Source organism: Mobula birostris, chromosome 6, assembly GCF_030028105.1.
Source record: "Mobula birostris isolate sMobBir1 chromosome 6, sMobBir1.hap1, whole genome shotgun sequence".
NCBI lineage: Eukaryota > Metazoa > Chordata > Chondrichthyes > Myliobatiformes > Myliobatidae > Mobula > Mobula birostris.
In genome coordinates, this window is record NC_092375.1 from 24,594,861 (window position 1) to 24,611,501 (window position 16,641).

General features: G+C 42.4%; 1 protein-coding gene across 2 annotated transcripts in view; it reads right to left on the reverse strand.

Annotated features, from left to right (window-relative positions):
• Window positions 1-2,906: 2,906 nt before the first annotated feature.
• Window positions 2,907-16,641, reverse strand: part of c2cd2 (C2 calcium dependent domain containing 2) — a 97,354-nt gene continuing 83,619 nt past the window's right edge. For both annotated transcript variants that reach the window (XM_072260037.1, XM_072260036.1), the window contains exons 12-14: window positions 11,763-11,890; window positions 9,385-9,703; window positions 2,907-6,476 (exon numbers count right to left, since the gene is read on the reverse strand). In XM_072260037.1, the coding sequence (XP_072116138.1) occupies window positions 6,268-6,476; window positions 9,385-9,703; window positions 11,763-11,890 (656 nt within the window). In that variant the 3' untranslated portion in view covers window positions 2,907-6,267. The remainder of the gene's footprint in view (window positions 6,477-9,384; window positions 9,704-11,762; window positions 11,891-16,641) is intronic.

The following is a 16,641-nucleotide window of genomic DNA, read 5'->3' on the forward strand; positions in this document are numbered from 1 at the left end:
CCAATCCTCTGGTACCATTCCCGTGGACAACAAGGACATAAAGATCCTAGCCAGAGGCTTAGCAATCTCTTCGCTCACCTTGTGGAGCAGTCTGGGCAATATTCCGTCGGGCCCCAGGGACTTATCCGTCCTAATGTGTTTTAACTCCAACACCTCCTCTCCCTTAATATCAGCATGCTCCAGAACATCAACCTCACTCATATTGTCCTCACCATCATCAAGTTCCTCTCATTGGTGAATACCGAAGAGAAGTATTCATTGAGGACCTCGTTCACTTCCACAGCCTCCAGGCACATCTTCCCACCTTTATCTCTAATTGGTCCTACCTTCACTCCTGTCATCCTTTTTTTCTTCACATAATTGAAGAATGCCTTGGGGTTTTCCTTTACCCTACTCGCCAAGGCCTTCTCATGCCCCCTTCTTGCTCTTCTCAGCCCCTTAAGCTCCTTTCTTGCTTCCCTAAACCCATCTGATCCTTACTTCCTAAACCTCATGTATGCTGCCTTCTTCCACCTGACTAGATTTTCCACCTCACTTGTCACCCATGGTTCCTTCACCCTACCATTCTTTATCTTCCTCACCGGGACAAATTTATCCCTAACATCCCGCAAGAGATCTCTAAACATCAACCACATGTCCATAGTACATTTCCCTGCAAAAACCTCATCCCAATTCACACCCACAAGTTCTAGCCTTTTAGCCTCATAATTTGCCCTTCCCCAATTAAAAAATTTCCTGTCCTCTCTGATCCTATCCTTTTCCATGATGATGCTAAAGGCCAGGAAGCGGTGGTCACTGTCCCCCAGATGCTCAGCCACTGACAGATCTGTGACCTGACCCGGTTCATTACCTAGTACTAGATCTAGTATGGCATTCCCCCAGTCGGCCTGTCAACATACTGTGACAAGGATCCATCCTGGACACACTTAACAAACTCTGCCCCATCCAAACGCTTGGAACTAATCAGGTGCCAATCAATATTAGGGAAGTTAAAGTCACCCATGATAACCACCCTGTTATTTTTGCACCTTTCCAAAATCTGCCTCCCAATCTGCTCCTCTGTATCTCTGCTGCTACCAGGGGGCCTATAGAATACCCCCAATAGAGTAACTGCTCCCTTCCTGTTCCTGACTTCCACCCATACTGACTCAAAAGAGGATCCTGCTACATTACCCACCCTTTCTGCAGCTGTAATAGTATCCCTGGCCAGTAATGCCACCCCTCCTCCCCTCCCCCCGATCCCTTTTAAAGCACTGAAATCCAGGAATATTGAGAATCCATTCCTGTCCTGGTGCCAGCCAAGTCTCTGTAATGGCCACTACATCATAATTCCATGTATGTATCTAAGCTCTCAGTTCATCACCTTTGTTCCTGATGCTTCTTGCATTGAGGTACACACATTTCAGCCCTTCTACCTTACTGTCTTTACACCGTTTATTCTGCTTCTCTTTCCTCAAAGCCTCTCTATATGTTAGATCTGGCTTTTCTCCATGCATTTCTTTCACTGCTCTATTGCTCCGGGTCCCATCCCCCTTGCAAATTAGTTTAAACCCCCCCGAACCACGCTAGCAAACCTACCTGCAAGGATATTGCTCCCCCTCGAGTTCAGGTGCAACCCATCCAATCTGTACAGGTCCCACCTTCCCCAGAAGAGATCCCAATGATCCAAAAATCTAAAACCCTGCTCCCTGCACCAACTCCTCAGCCACGCATTCAACTGCCATCTCCTCCAATTCTTACCATCACTGTCACGTAGCACTGGCAGCAATCCTGAGAACGTCACTCTTGAGGTCCTGTTCTTCAGCCTTCTGCCTAGTTCCTGAAACTCACACTTCAGGACCTCATCCCTCTTCCTGCCTATGTCGTTGGTACCAACATGTATCACCACATTAAATCATAGTTTAATGTACAGTACCTTACATTTTCGGTCAGGTGCCAGACGCTTGGAGAGACTTGGCAGGGGGCGGGCACCCGGCGCTCGGCTGGGGAACGTGGCCAAGTGGTCGACGACTTGGTCCGGCTCCCCCACCGGACTTAGTCTGGTGAGGAGGGTGTGAGGACACCCAGCAGGGCTAAAAAAAAAAAAACCAAGACCTGACAAAGAGCGGATGAGCTCCTTGTGAGCCAACGGCCATCTTCCGTGGAAGAGAGTAAAGCCTCACCATGTACCTACGAATCATATACTATGCACTTAGTTAGAAGAGACATGATGAACTTGGGCACTGCACCGTGTACCTCGACCTGCCCAATGCCTCCGCCTAAGGGAGGGCCGAGCTCGAAGAAACGGCCGTGGCTGGAAGCCGACACGGCCTTGGGCTCGAGTTCGGCAGGGGCGGCAGCAGGCGGTGCCAAGGTGGCCAGCGAGAACAAACTGGAGGAGAGGCTGTAATCGGTGCTGTCGCAAGATCGAAGAAGATGGAGGTGCATAGGCACCAGCCCCGAATTCGGGACGGCACCCACTGACTGACTTTACATTTCATATTCCATTTCATCTGTCACAGTACTGTTGCACTGCGAAAGTGCCAACCAGTGAATAAGATGACAAGCTAATGAAATGTGCTCTCACAGCACCCTTTTGTAGAGTTCTGTCCCCTACCACGCGAGATTGCTGAGCATTCATTAAGTTCCATATTGCCTGCAGCAGTACGCTGACCACTACTTTGGGGTGCACTAAGGTAGGCTGTAAGTGTGCATCCTTTTTACGTGTACCACACTAACATCATACAAGAGGCAGGTTGTGCTAAAACAAAGATTTGTGACCGGTCAACAAGTGCTATTGAACAGTACCAGAATTGACCACTGATGGTCTGCCTTTGAATGAGCAAAATCTTCCCAAAGGCACATTTCAGAAGCCTTAGCTTGCTTTGGCAAGCAGGACAATGCAACAATCCCATAGGACAGGAAAAAAGGCAACAAGCAAATAAAGTCACGGTTCTCAATATTTATTGCAATAGTTATAAGAATTAAGACACTGTAGTTTTAGAAGGCAACTGGGTAACTTCAGTGTTTCTCTTTTTAAGCAAGACCATTAACATGCGGTATTTTCTTTAATTGTCAATAACTTAGTGTGCAATCCATTTTTAGTTTTGGTCCCTGGCTCAGTTCAAAAAACTTAATACTTACTTTTGTTCTTCCTTTACTATTTCTTGGTACTGAGGCAGCACCAAAGGAAGATTCCAGTTATGGTTCACAGGAATAACAAGCTTTATACTGAATCAGTACATTTTAAATACTGATTCTCACAGGTGTTACTTGTGTAGTCAGAGGGTTACACAGTCCTTATTTCCACTCTTTGGTCATTATTTTATACACTGGTAAACAATGGGATTGACATGCATAGAGATAGAAGGATTGTGTACTTCAATTAACATACCTTTTCCTCTTCTTGTCAAAGCAAGATGGGAAATCTCTACTGGACAATAGTTCAGTTTGAAAGATTGACTATGGAACTGTACACAGTACTTTGATACCACATCATCTCTAAACTTAGAGAAGGTATCAGCATTGAACACCAAAAATCCTGAACTGACAAAGCCCACACAGAAGAGTAGGTCACATACTAAGAATAAGTTTAGACCCTGCACTAGTCGTAACACTTATATTGTCATTTAATAATAAAAATAAGTTCACTGAGTAGCGAGTATAACTGGAAGACAAAGAATAAACAGCATTATGATTTTTCCCAGAACTAACTAAATAATAGAAATAGAAATCATAGGGTGCATTGTTAGTGTGGTGGGCAAGTAATAGGAAAGACTCGTAGCAAAGCCTAAAAGGTCAGAAGTCTCTTGCTTACAGTAGGCAATGGAAGGGTATGGGGCGGGGGGGGGGGGGGGGAAATAAAAGGCCAATTAATAATCTTCATCCAGTTCACTAAATAGGCAGCATTGTAAAAATGCAGCATGCTGAGTAGATCAGCCCTAGGAAACTGCACAGTCTTAAAGCTACACGTGGAATTCTGGATGAGTACAAGTCATCTTGTTTTCAGTTACACAGCTCATTATTGACTATGACAGTCAACTTTAGTTTGTGAGAAAGAGCAACGTTTGCCCATAGTAGCTAGATAACTAAAGGGAAATCAATGGCTGAATGAAGAGGCAGATGTGTTAATACAGCTCAAAACCTAGGCAGCACAACATTCCTACAACCCCTGAAACTGAGAACAAGCCAAACACCCTTCTGATTATTATTCAAATGCTCTTATAAAAATGGGGAAAAATGGCAGTAGAAAATATGAAGCAAGTGCATAAAAAGCCAGTTGTCAACTGGTCACAATCACTATAAACCAAATAAACAGAGGATAACCAAGTAGGGAGGCTCATATGATGATACTAGGCATGTTGAGAATGAGGGGCACACACTCACACAATCCAACAAAACTTCCAGCACAGCCTGGGACTAACAACCCAGCAAAAACCTAAGGATGCTCCTGGACTGCCAGGTAATTGCTTTCCAAGCCAATTGACCAGCTTAATGATAGGGCACCTTCATAGCCCAAATACCAACAGTCCTCATGCCTTTTTGAGACAATTACCATCTACAGATGAAGGGAAGAGCTCACTCTTGGTCAAATATATATAACACAAAACAGCACAGCTAACAGTGATACTAGACTGATGAATAGGAACCTGTGGGAAAATGGTGGACTGGTGTGACTTCTTAATTCTTCAAGTGAAGTTTCAGAAGATTCCTTTGCCCCCACTAAAAAAGTGGCTCGTAAAGTGATCCAGTGCAGCAGCAGGCTCACGTGGCAAATGGAAACCCTCGTTTTTAAGTGTAATTCCCCACAGTAATACAAAAGAATGTCAAATATACTGAATTTATACTACCTCATATATATTCAGCACAGGGAATATTTCCATACTTGGTCTCATCACACTTTTGCGGTTGGTTTTCCTTAAATTCATACTCCATAATCCTGTATTCCGCAATTGTAAACTATAGAAAAGCCACAGGTAGATTTGCAGTCAGAATATTCACCAATTCAGAGGCCGAGAAATGAATTCAATCCTCTAGCCTTGTAGTGTAAAGCATCAAGTTATTGGCATGACTTCATTTTTGCACATATCGAGTAATGCAAGTGTTTGGATAATTTGGATTAAATGTGATAAAATGGACACAAATTCCCAATTTCAGACTTAACAGCTACATACTCAGAAATTCAAACAATGCTTTTCCAATCAATTTCCATTGGGTTTGCATGAAAGGTGATAATCCGCTTACTTGACTCATTCAATTATCTCTTCTCCGATCAGTCTTACTGGCATCGCAAGGAAGTTCTCACAGTTAGTCAGCATCATTTCACTAGAGAAAGGTTTCAGGAAGTCTCAACGTGATTACTGCCACGATCTAAGAAAAGGACTCTGAGCTTATTGACCCACAGTTGTCACTGTAAAATGAGACTGGCATCATTTTTAAAAAATTACAGAAAAGAGAGTGTTTGAATCATTCTGCTTGCCAGAACCAACTTCTGAAGTGAAGACTGCTGAGAATGGGGAAAAAAAATGACTTCCCTATATTTGGCTCAGGAAGCCTGCCTCGAAGGCTCAGGAACTGTCCCACTTGCCGAGGCCTGGGGAATTGTCTGTGGACCTGTCCCATTTGTTGAAGTTCAGAGAGCTAACCTTGGAAACCATTTCTTCTGCAGAGGTCTGGAGTCAGTTTTGATGTGCAGAGGAAATAATGGAGGTGGGGAATAAGATGGCAGACAGAAGAGATTAAAGAAAAGCAGACACAGCAGTCGAAAAGGAAAACCCTTGGCTTTCAACTCTGCTGCAGCCTTTTAAACTCTAGACGGCAATAATGAATTGAAATTACATTGGACAGTGAACCACACTGCAAAATTATTCTAACCTAGCAACAATCAGGTCAGATAGGCACAAATTTATTCAGGGAAGGGTGTATCCAAAACAGGCTTTACCTGTGTTTGGGATTGGGTGCATGATAAAACAAAGATGCCCTGTCATTTCCAAATTCTTGAACGATATGCAATTCTCATAACTGAGGGAAAAAAATCCAGAGATTATGGAAGCCCAAATCCCTCCTGGGAAAAATGTTGCAATTTTTCCTCAAGCAAGTGTGAAGTAAAATTTTAAAATACGAAGTTTCCTTCTACACTGGAATAATCCTGATGAAGAAGCCTCTAACTACAAGTCACATAAAACCTTGAGGCTTTTGGAGTCTGCACATTCCTTAGTCACAGTGCATTGACGTGGGACGGAGGGAGAGAACAGGAATAAAGGGGAGGGCCTCAAGTGCTCAGGAACCTCAGTCTGCTGCAATGCCATTAACTTTAACTTTGCTTTTGGATTTCGGGAAAAGCCTTTTAATTTGCTTCCGGGTCGACTTCCTCTCTTTCTCCAAGGGTGTTGGATGCTCCAGATAAACCAGGTCATTGTGTGACTGGCTCATTCCAGGCTCTTTCTGATGATGCCTGCGCCGGAAAAAGAATTTTGCACTGCTCCGCATAAAGCTGCCTATAAAAGAAAAATAAATCTCTCATGAGTCAGGTATTGCACAAGGAGGCAATGTCGAGACCAAAACATGTGGGCTCCCTTCCCTAAAAAAAAGTCTTAAAGCACCTGTTGATCCACAATTTCCTTAGTAATTCATTATGGAATCTTTTACACAACGTGACAATGGATAGGAGCAGGATTGGTGCAATTTAACCAGAACTGTAGGTAAAACTGCTGTCGGGTCATGCCCTCTTCTCAGTACTACCACTAGTCAGAAGCAGCTTTAATATCACTGATATACATCATGAAATTTATTGTTTTGTGGCAGCAATACAGTGAAACACATAAAAAACAAATTACAATAAATACATATATTACTTATTGTAATTTATTGCTATGTACATACACACACACACACACACACACACACACACGTAATAAATAAGCAGTGCAAATAGAGAGAAAAAGTAAGGAGGTAGTGTTACTGGGTGCTTCATTGCCCTCTCAGAAATCTGATGGCAGGGGGAAGAAGCTGTTTCTAAAATGTTGAGTGTGTGTCTTCAGGCTCCTGCCCCTCCTCCCTGGTGGTAGCACTGAGAAGAGGGCATGACCTGGGTGATCGGGTCCTTAATGATGGATGCCGCCTTTTGAAGATGTCCTTGACGCTGGGGAGGATAGTGCCCTTGAAGGAGCTGGCCGATGCAGCTTTTTCCAGTCCTGTGCCTCTGCACACCAGACAGTGATGCAACACTTCGACTGCTCTCCGTGGTACTGCACATCTGTAGAAATTTGCCAGAGGAGCCAGAGCTACAGGAGCCGAAGAGCCACACATGATGTTTTACGAGAAAAGCTTCTTCCCCTCTGCCACCAGACCCCTAAAGAACCCATGAACACTATTTCACTCTTCCTCTTTCACACTATTTTTATTGTCATGAATATTAACTTTTTATGTCTTGTACTGGACTGCTGCCACAAAACCACCAATTTCATGACGTATGTTGGTGATGGTAAACATGATTCTGATCTACTCTTTGGATGTGATGGTCAACCTCTCAACTGTAACTGTACCAGAGGATGTACTGTAAGATTCTGTTCGTACAGGGTCAGGCTCTCCTTAATACTCTTTCCTTTCTTCTGTCTTTAAACACCTTGAAAGCACAGCATGGAAGACGCAGAGTTATACAGTATGAAAGCACCCTTTATCTTCTAACCCATCCATGCTGACCAAAATGTCAACCCAAGCTAGTCTCACTTTCCTGCGTTTGGCCCATATCCTCTTAAACCTTTTCTATGCAGGAACCTGTCCAAGTATCTTTTAAACAATGAAACATTGTTATTGCAGACACCTCCGGCAACTCGCTCCTTATACCCACCACCCTCAGTGTGAAAAAGTTTCTGCTTGGAATGCTTTTAAATCTTTCCTTTCTGATGTTAAACCTCCGACCTCCAGTTTTAAACTCCCCTAACATGGGGGAAAAACCTTAAACATGTGCATGCAAGAGGCAACAGTCTGCGAATCCATGAACACTACCTTAGTATTCCTTTTTTCTTGCAATATTTAATTTTTAGTTTATAGTAATTTTGTCTTTGCACTGTACTGCTGCCAAAAATCATCAGGTCTCAGGTCAATTAAGACAGGAATAATAAACTTGATCCTCATTCTGGCTGTTATAATGGAGAGACCACACATCTCTACCCACCAAAACCTATTGTGTTAATCTTCTGTAGCTTAGCTCTTGGAGCAAAGAAATGCCTACAGGCATTGCTGTCTGATGTACGGAGGGGATTAGATGTCTCCTCATTGCTGCCATCAGGAAGGAGGTACCAGAGTTTTAGGTCACATACCATCAAGTTCAGGAACTGTTATTGCCTCTCAACCATCAGGCTCCTGAACCAACTTAGATAGCTTTACTCACCCCAACAATGAACTGATTCCACAGGCTAGAACTTACTTTCGAGGCCTCGACAACTCATGTTCTCAATATTATTAGTATTATTATTTTGTTTTTCCTTTTGTATTTGAACAATTAATTTTTTTGCACATTGTTTATTTCTGTCTTTTTGTGTAGTTTTTCATTAATTCTATTGTGTTTCTTTGCATTTACTGTGAATGCCCATAAGGAAATGAATCTCAGGGTAGCATGGTGACACGTTATGTACTTCAATAATAAATAAACTTTGAACTTTGTACATGTAATACTTCACCACTCACTACCAAAAAGACGCACAGATCACGTGCATCAGGTCTGTTGACTTGCCCGAGTATGTCTGGTTCACCAATGTGTGGTTAATTCCCAATGCTCAGCAACCCCTTCCTCTACTCTGAGGTCAGGGGAACAACCAGAACGACAGAACGTTGAATGTTATAGCACAGGAAGAGGCCCATTAGTCTACAGCATCTGTGCTATCCAAGATGTCAACCTAAATACTCCCTCCTGCCTGCACACAGCCCACACCTTTCCACTTTCTGCTTTCCTTGTATCTGACTTCTACAATTTACGCCATGCAATGCTCCAGACACTTACCACTTTGTAAAGAAAATGGCATCATGAATCTCCTTTAAACCAGCTCCCTCTCCCTTTCACAGAGCCCTCTAGTATTTAACATATCCAACCTGACAAAAATACTCTGACCACAGACCTTTCCTATGCTTCTCATAAGTTTAGAATAGACGAGGAACAGAATGGATCACACCTGCATCTATTTCTGCTTCTATTTCATGTGAAGTTCCCAAAAATCCACACAACAAACTTTTATACCAAAAGAGCTCCCCAAGCTTCTCTTTCCACCCCAAAACTTCAAGCATTGGCCAGCAGGAGATAACTTTCAGGACTGACACAACTGGCAATCCAATGTTTCCTTTTGATTTTTCTCTAACATGGGCATTAAAGTAGACATTCCCAGTTTTTGGGACTCAAAAAACATTCACCTCTAGATTTTTTCACTGTTCCAGCTTTTGAGTTGTTAAAGGAACTTGTAGACTTCTGTTCAAAATCCAGGTCCTCCTGAAAGCCAGGGCTGCACTCGCCGAACTGTCCGTCAGCTCCAACTACTGACGGCAACGAAGCTGCTTCTTGAGCAGCACAAATCTCAGCCTCGGCTCCGCTTGCAGCTAGTGCTTTCTCAGAAGAGAGCTCAGTAATGTTGTTGGAGGAAGGGTGAGGTGGAGGTTCCTGTCTCAAGGATGCATCCATCGCAGCTGCATAGTTGGCTGATAAGGTCATTTGATCATCTACAGCCAAGGGAGCCTGGAGATGAAAAATGGAAATGATCTCTTCAAGATAATTCTAATCAATTTAATACGTAAAGACACACACTAAATACTCAGCCAGATCTCTGATTAATGCACAAATTCTAATTTATTTGCAAGGTCTGACCTGTGACATCAACTGTGCCTCTCTTCCTTCACATATGGTTGGACTTGCTATGAACTCCCAGCATTTTACCTTTTTACTCATATTTCGTAATACCATAAGACAGAGGAGCAGAACTGAGTCATTCCGTGTGTTTAGTCTGCTTCACCGTTCAATCATAGCTAATTCTAAATACTAAATTCTTTTAGAAGCCCTCAGTTCTACATTTCTTTCTTCAGTATTACCTTTGATACTTTAGAAGTGGTGAATTGTGCAATTCACCACAAGTCATTGTGTATACCCAAGGCAAAGGTTGATAGGTTTTTGATTAGGAAGGGTGTCAAAGGTTATGGGGAGAAGGCAGGAGAATAGGCTTGAGGGGGTTAGTAAATCCTGATAGAATGGTGGTGGACTCAATGGGCTGAATGGCCTAATTCTGCTCCTGTGTCTTATGGACAATTTCAAGCACTCAGTACTGACAATCCAACTTAAAGCCAAAAGACCCTAGGAGTACAAAGTTTGTATGTGCCTGTCAGAATAAAAGGTAAAGATAACAGGTGTAGGGAACCTTGGTTTTATGAGATACTGAAATACTGGTTAAGAAAAAAAGGAGGTGCATAGCGGGGGAGCTGCGGAGCAGACTTGATGGGCCGAATGGCCTACTTCTGCTCCTTTGTCTTGTCTTGTCTTGTGTATAGGCAGGTAGGATCAAATGAGGTACTTATGGAATATAATAAATGCAAGAGAACACCAGAAAAATCAGGAGGTCTAAATGAAAGCATGATGTTGCTGTAGCAGACAAGGTGAAGGAGAATGCTAAGGGATTCTAAAGATATGTTAAGAGCAAAAGGATTGTAAGGGAGAAAATTGGTCCCCTGGAAGAACAGAATGGTAATCCACGTGTAGAGCCAAAAGAGATGGGGAGGGGGATTCTTAAATGGATTTTTCTGCATCTGTAGCTCCGCATCCATCTTCATTGGGTAAAGAAGATGGACAAGAGGAAAAAAAAATACAGCCTGACCAACGGCCTGGAACACACCTTGCCTGTTTTAGTATGTACTGCTTTGAAGGAGGTTTCAGTTGTAAATTCTTCCCAATTGAGGATGGGGGTTGGAGAGAATGAGCACAGAGAAAACTCAGTGGCCACTTTATTAGATAATGCAGATATCTAATCAGCAACTCAATGCATAAAAATAGATAGAATGGTTAAGAGTTTCAGTTGTTGATGTTTGGTCTGAACAACAACTGATCCTCTTGACCATGTCTACAGTTGTTGTTCAGACCAAACATCAGAATGGGGGGGGGGGGGGGGGGAGAGGGGAGAAATGTGATCTAAGTGACTTTGACTGTGGAATGATTGTTGGCATCCCACAGGGTGATCTGAGTATCTCAGATACTGCTGATCTCCCTAGGATTTTCATGCACAGCAATCTCTGGAACTTACAGTGAATGGTATAAAAAACAAAATATCCAATGAGCAGCAGTTCTGTGGACAAAAATGCCTTGTTAATGAGAGAGGACAGAGGAGAACGGCTGGATTGGTTCAAACGGACAGGATAGTAACTCAAAGTAACCAGGCATTACAATAGTGGTGTGTAGAAGAGCATTTCTGAAGGCACAACACATTGAATCTTGAAGTGGATAGGCTACAGCAATAGAAGACCATGAACATACTCTCAGTGGCCACTTTATTAGGTACAGGACATACCGAGTGTTTCAAAGATTTGTGCAATACCTTGTTAATTCCTAAGAGCAGAAAAAATGACTGACATGACTGGAAAAAGTGTCCAACCCAGTAATAAAAACAAGCTTTCTCCGGATCAGAACTACCTTATAGGCATCACATTCTACAAGCAATAAATGCTCCCAAATAACATAAAATACTAAATGGTTAATGAAGAATGTTGGAAAATGAATTAAACATGATATTTCAGTGTTAAGGTACAGAACTTACCTTTGCAACACCAGAAATAACAATGGTACTTTTCTTGATGGGCGACTTCAGCTTCTGCTTTGCAGACTCAGTAAGCTGCCGAATTGCAGCCTCAGCCACTGGGTCGGTGCCACTCAAATGCAGGAGTTCTAAAACAATATAAGACTGAAATGAATTCCACACATTACTTCTGACTGGACTGGTTGATGTAACCAGCAGAAAGGGTTAACGTAAAAGGAATCAGAAGAAAAACTTCGGCTGTTCCAAATTAGTAAAAAAAAAAGGAACACATGAAGTAGAATCAGGTTTATTACCACTGGCATGTGTCATGAAATTTGTTAACTTAGCAGCAGCAGCAGTACAATAAATGATAATATGGAAAGAAAAAGAAAGTAAAATCAATTAGATTAAAAATAGTGCAAAACTGAAGTAATACATATTCAATAAAAAGTGAGGTAGTGTCCATGGGTTCAATGTCCATTTAGGAATGTATGGCAGAGGGGAAGGAGCTGTTCCTGAGTCATTGAGTGTGTGCCTTCAGGCTTCTGTACATCCTACCTTACGGTAAAAATGAGGAGATGGCATGTCCTGGGTGATGGAGGTCCTTAGTATTGGACGCCACCTTTCTAAAGCACTGATCCTTGAAGATGCCTTGGATACTACGGAGGCTAGTACCCATGATGGAGCTGACTAATTTTACAACTTTCTGTAACTTCTTTCAGTCCTATACAGTGCCCCCCACCCCCATACCAGACACTGACACAGCCTGTCAGAATGCTCTCCATGGTGCATCTATAGAAGGTGGCGGTCTTAATGACTTTGACTCTCTTACATTTGACAGAATCACATTGGGTCCACTGCCTTAAATCCACTTTTTCAACTGAATATACATTTGAGGAAAATTTTCAAATATTTCTTCAAGTACTAGAATCAGAATCAGGTTTAATTAATATCACTGACAAACATCATGAAATTTGTTGCTTTGCAGCAGCAGTACAATGCAATACATAGAAAAAAAACTATAAATTAATCGCAAGAAATATATATACAAATTTTTAAAAGTAGTGCCAAAATAGTGAGGTAGAGTTCTTGGGCTGGCTTATTGTCCGTTCAGAAACAATGGTGGAGAGGAAGAAGCTGTACTTAAAATGTTGTGTGTGTGTCCCTCAGGCTTCTGTACCTCCTCTCTGACAGCAGCACTAAGAAGAGGGCATGTTTGAGTGATGGGGTTCATTGATGATGGATGAGGCACTGTCTTTTGAAGATGTCCTGGATGCTGGAGAAGCCGGTGCCCATAATGGAGCTGACTGAGTTTGCAACCCTCTGCAGCTTTTTCCAATCATGTGCAGCGACCCCTCTATACTGGACAGTGATGCAACCTGTTAGAATGCTCCCCACTGTACTTCTGTAGAAATTGTTTTCTTACTGGCATCCTTGTAATCTATTTTTCTTACCTTTATTTACGCATATCCTAAACCTACATAATTGGCAATCAGCCTTTGAATGGTCAGTCTTTCAAACTGCCCTCAGAATTCTCTCACTTTCCACTACTCTCAAATTACTAATTAACACCACTTCACCACACCAGATAACTTCCAACACAATTTGTTCCCTAGCTGGCTCCCAAATGTGTAGATTTTTAAAAAAGCATCTAGAATATGTTCTATGAATCCATTCTCCAAGTTAAAACCCCAATTTTATTCAAAACTTTGTTTAAGACCTACAAACAGATGGCAAATGCCACCTACAATAGAACTGGCAGATGCAGTGAATATCCCCATGTACTTTTTGCATACCGGAAGACTGGCAACTTTTGATGTATTTACGAACAGACTGGTTCTTATTTTAAAAAACGGGATGAAAGATCCATTTTAATTTCAGATTTCCATCACCTGCAGTACTTTAGTTTTATGCAATATAATTAGCTTCATCTTCAATACTCGATATCCAATATCAATATCTTCTATTTACTTACACACAGCAGCCACTCTATTAGGTACCTCCTGCACCTACTTAAAGTGGCCACTGAGTGTGTATTTATGGTCTTCTGCGGCTGCAGCCCAACAACTTCAATGTTCTCTGTGTTGTGCTTTCTGAGATGCCCTTTCGCCACTGTCGTAACACGTGGTTAAATTACTGTCAGCTTGAACCAGTCTGGCTATTCTCCTCTGACCTCTTTCGTTAACAAATTGCCTTTGTCCACAGAACTGCATCTCACTGGATGTTTTTTTTTGTTTTTTGCACCATGCACTATAAACTCTAGGATTAATTTGCATAGAAATCCCAGGAGATCAGCAGTTTCTGAGATACTCAAACCATCCCGTCCAGCACCAAAAATCATTCCACGGTCAAAGTCATTTAGATCAGATTTCTTCTCTAATCTGATGTTGGATTCAAACAATCGAACCTCTTAACCATGTGTCCATGCTTTTATGCATCAAGTTGCTGCCACACGATAGGCTGATTTGGATATTTGCATTAATGTGCAGGTCTACAGGTGTACATAATAAAGCGGCCACAGAGTGAACACGTGTCTTTATCGTGGCAAGATAGTTCTGTGCTTTTCTATCAAATAAGATTTAATACCCAGACCACCGAGGGAACTGGTTTGTAGAGGTTGGTTCAAAGTTCCAAGTTCTTGTTTCGATTCAGCTGGTCATGACAAACAGCTACGGAAGCACAGTGAAGAGGATTCTAACTGGTTGCGGCACAGCTTGGTATGGAAACACCAATGCCCTGGAATGGAAAAGGCCACAGAAAGTGGTGAATTCAGCCCTGTCCATCACAGGCAACACCCTTCCCACCATTTACATGGAGTGTTCCCTCAAGAAAGTAGTATCCATCATCAAAGACCCCCACCATCCAGGCTCTGCCCTCCTCCTGTTATCAGCATCAGCAGGAGGTACAGCCACATATCTGGATTTACAGGCTTTGTGGTTTAGAACATAACCACCAAGGGGGGAATTATTAAAATAAGCTCTTGCAAAGAGGCCAGAATGGAGGAATACAGGTAACTTGAGGTGGCTCTGTGATGAGAGGCATTACAGAGATAGACAGACAAGGTCACATATATTTCTTTTTAAGTTACCTATCCAGAAGCCAGTATATAAAATTGCAGTCATAATAGGTGGACAGGTTCTGACAGAGGCAGTATTTTGGATGCTTGTATTAGAAATGGGACTAGCTACCGATTATCCCTCAGCCTGGAATGCAATCACCAATGACCAGGAACGGAAAAGGCTATTGAAAGTGGTGGATGCAACCCTGTCCATCATAGGCAAAGCCCTCCCTACCATTGAGTATATTTACATGGAGCACCGCTACAAGAAAGCAGCATTCATTAACGAAGACCCCCACCATTCATGCCATACCCTTTTCTCGTCACTGCCATCAGGCAGGAGGTACTGATACCTTCGGCCCCATCACAACCATAAGGCTCCTGAGCTGGCATGGATAACTTCACTCACCTCAACTCCTCTCACCGATTCTACAAACTATAGATTCACTTTCAAAGACTCCTTACAACTCATGATCTCAGTATTTTATTTGTACAGTTTGACTTCTTTTGGTTGTCGATCTTTATCTGCTTATATATACTATTTCATAAAATTCCATTGCCTTTCTTTTTTCTTGTTCGAGTTACAATCTCTGCTTTCTGGTATGCATTTACTATTCAATCAATTGGTTACCTCATCATTACAGCCTTGCAAGTTTGAAGACCAATGCCATGTTTAAGTTTGCTGACGCCATCACTGTTGTTGGCTGAATCAAGGGTGGTGACAAATCAGCATAAAGGAGGGAGATTGAAAACCTGGCTGAGTGATACCACGACAACCTTCCCTCACACAGTGTCAGCAAAACCAAAGAGCTGATTATTAAGTACAGGAGGAGGAAATCAGAGGTCCACGAACCAGTCCTCATCAGGGGATCAGAGGTGGAGAAGGTCAGTAATTATAAATTGCTTGGTGTTCTCATTTCAGAGGATTTGTTCTGGGTCCAGCACTTAAGTGCCATTATGAAGAAAGCACGGCAGTGCCTCTATTTTATTAGAAGTTTGAGAAGATTTGGCACGTTATCTAAAACTTTGACAAACTTCTATAGGTGCACAGTGGAGAGTATACTGACTGGTTGCATCACAGTATACTGACAGGAAACATCAATGACCTTGAGCAGAAAAAACCTACAAAAAGTAGTGGACCCAGCCCAGTCCATCACAGGAAAAGTCCTCCCCACCACTGAGTACATCTACAAGGAGTGCTGTCGCAGGAAGGCAGCATCCATCATCAAAGATCGCCACCATCTGGGCCATGCCTTCTTCTCACTGCTGCCATCAGGAACAAGCTACAGGAGCCTCAAGATCCACACCACCAGGTTCAGGAACAGCTATTACTCCTCAATTATCAGGCTCCTCAACCAGAGCAGATAAGTTCACTCACTCCAACGTTGAAGTGCCAATAGATTCGACAACCTATGGACTGTTAATTTTCAAGGACTCTACAACACCTGTTCTCAATTTGCACAATTTGTTGTCTTTTGCACACTGCCTGCTTGTCTATCTTTGTGTGTAGTTTTTCATTGATTCTATTATGTTTCTCTGTATTTACTGTGAATACACACAAGAAAATGAATCTCGGGGCTGTACATTGTGATATACTTTGAGAATGAATTTACTCTGAACTTTGTACATGTAATATTTCACCTCTGACAAGAAAACCATGCATAGATCACAGATTGTTTCCTATGGTGGGAGAGTCTAAGACCAGAGGACAAAGGCTCAGAATAGAGGGGTATCCTTTTACAATGGAGATGGGGAAGGATTTCCTTAATCAGAAAGTGGTGGATCTATGGAATTCGTTGCCACAGGCAGCTGCGGAGGCCAAGTCTTTATTTATATTTAAGG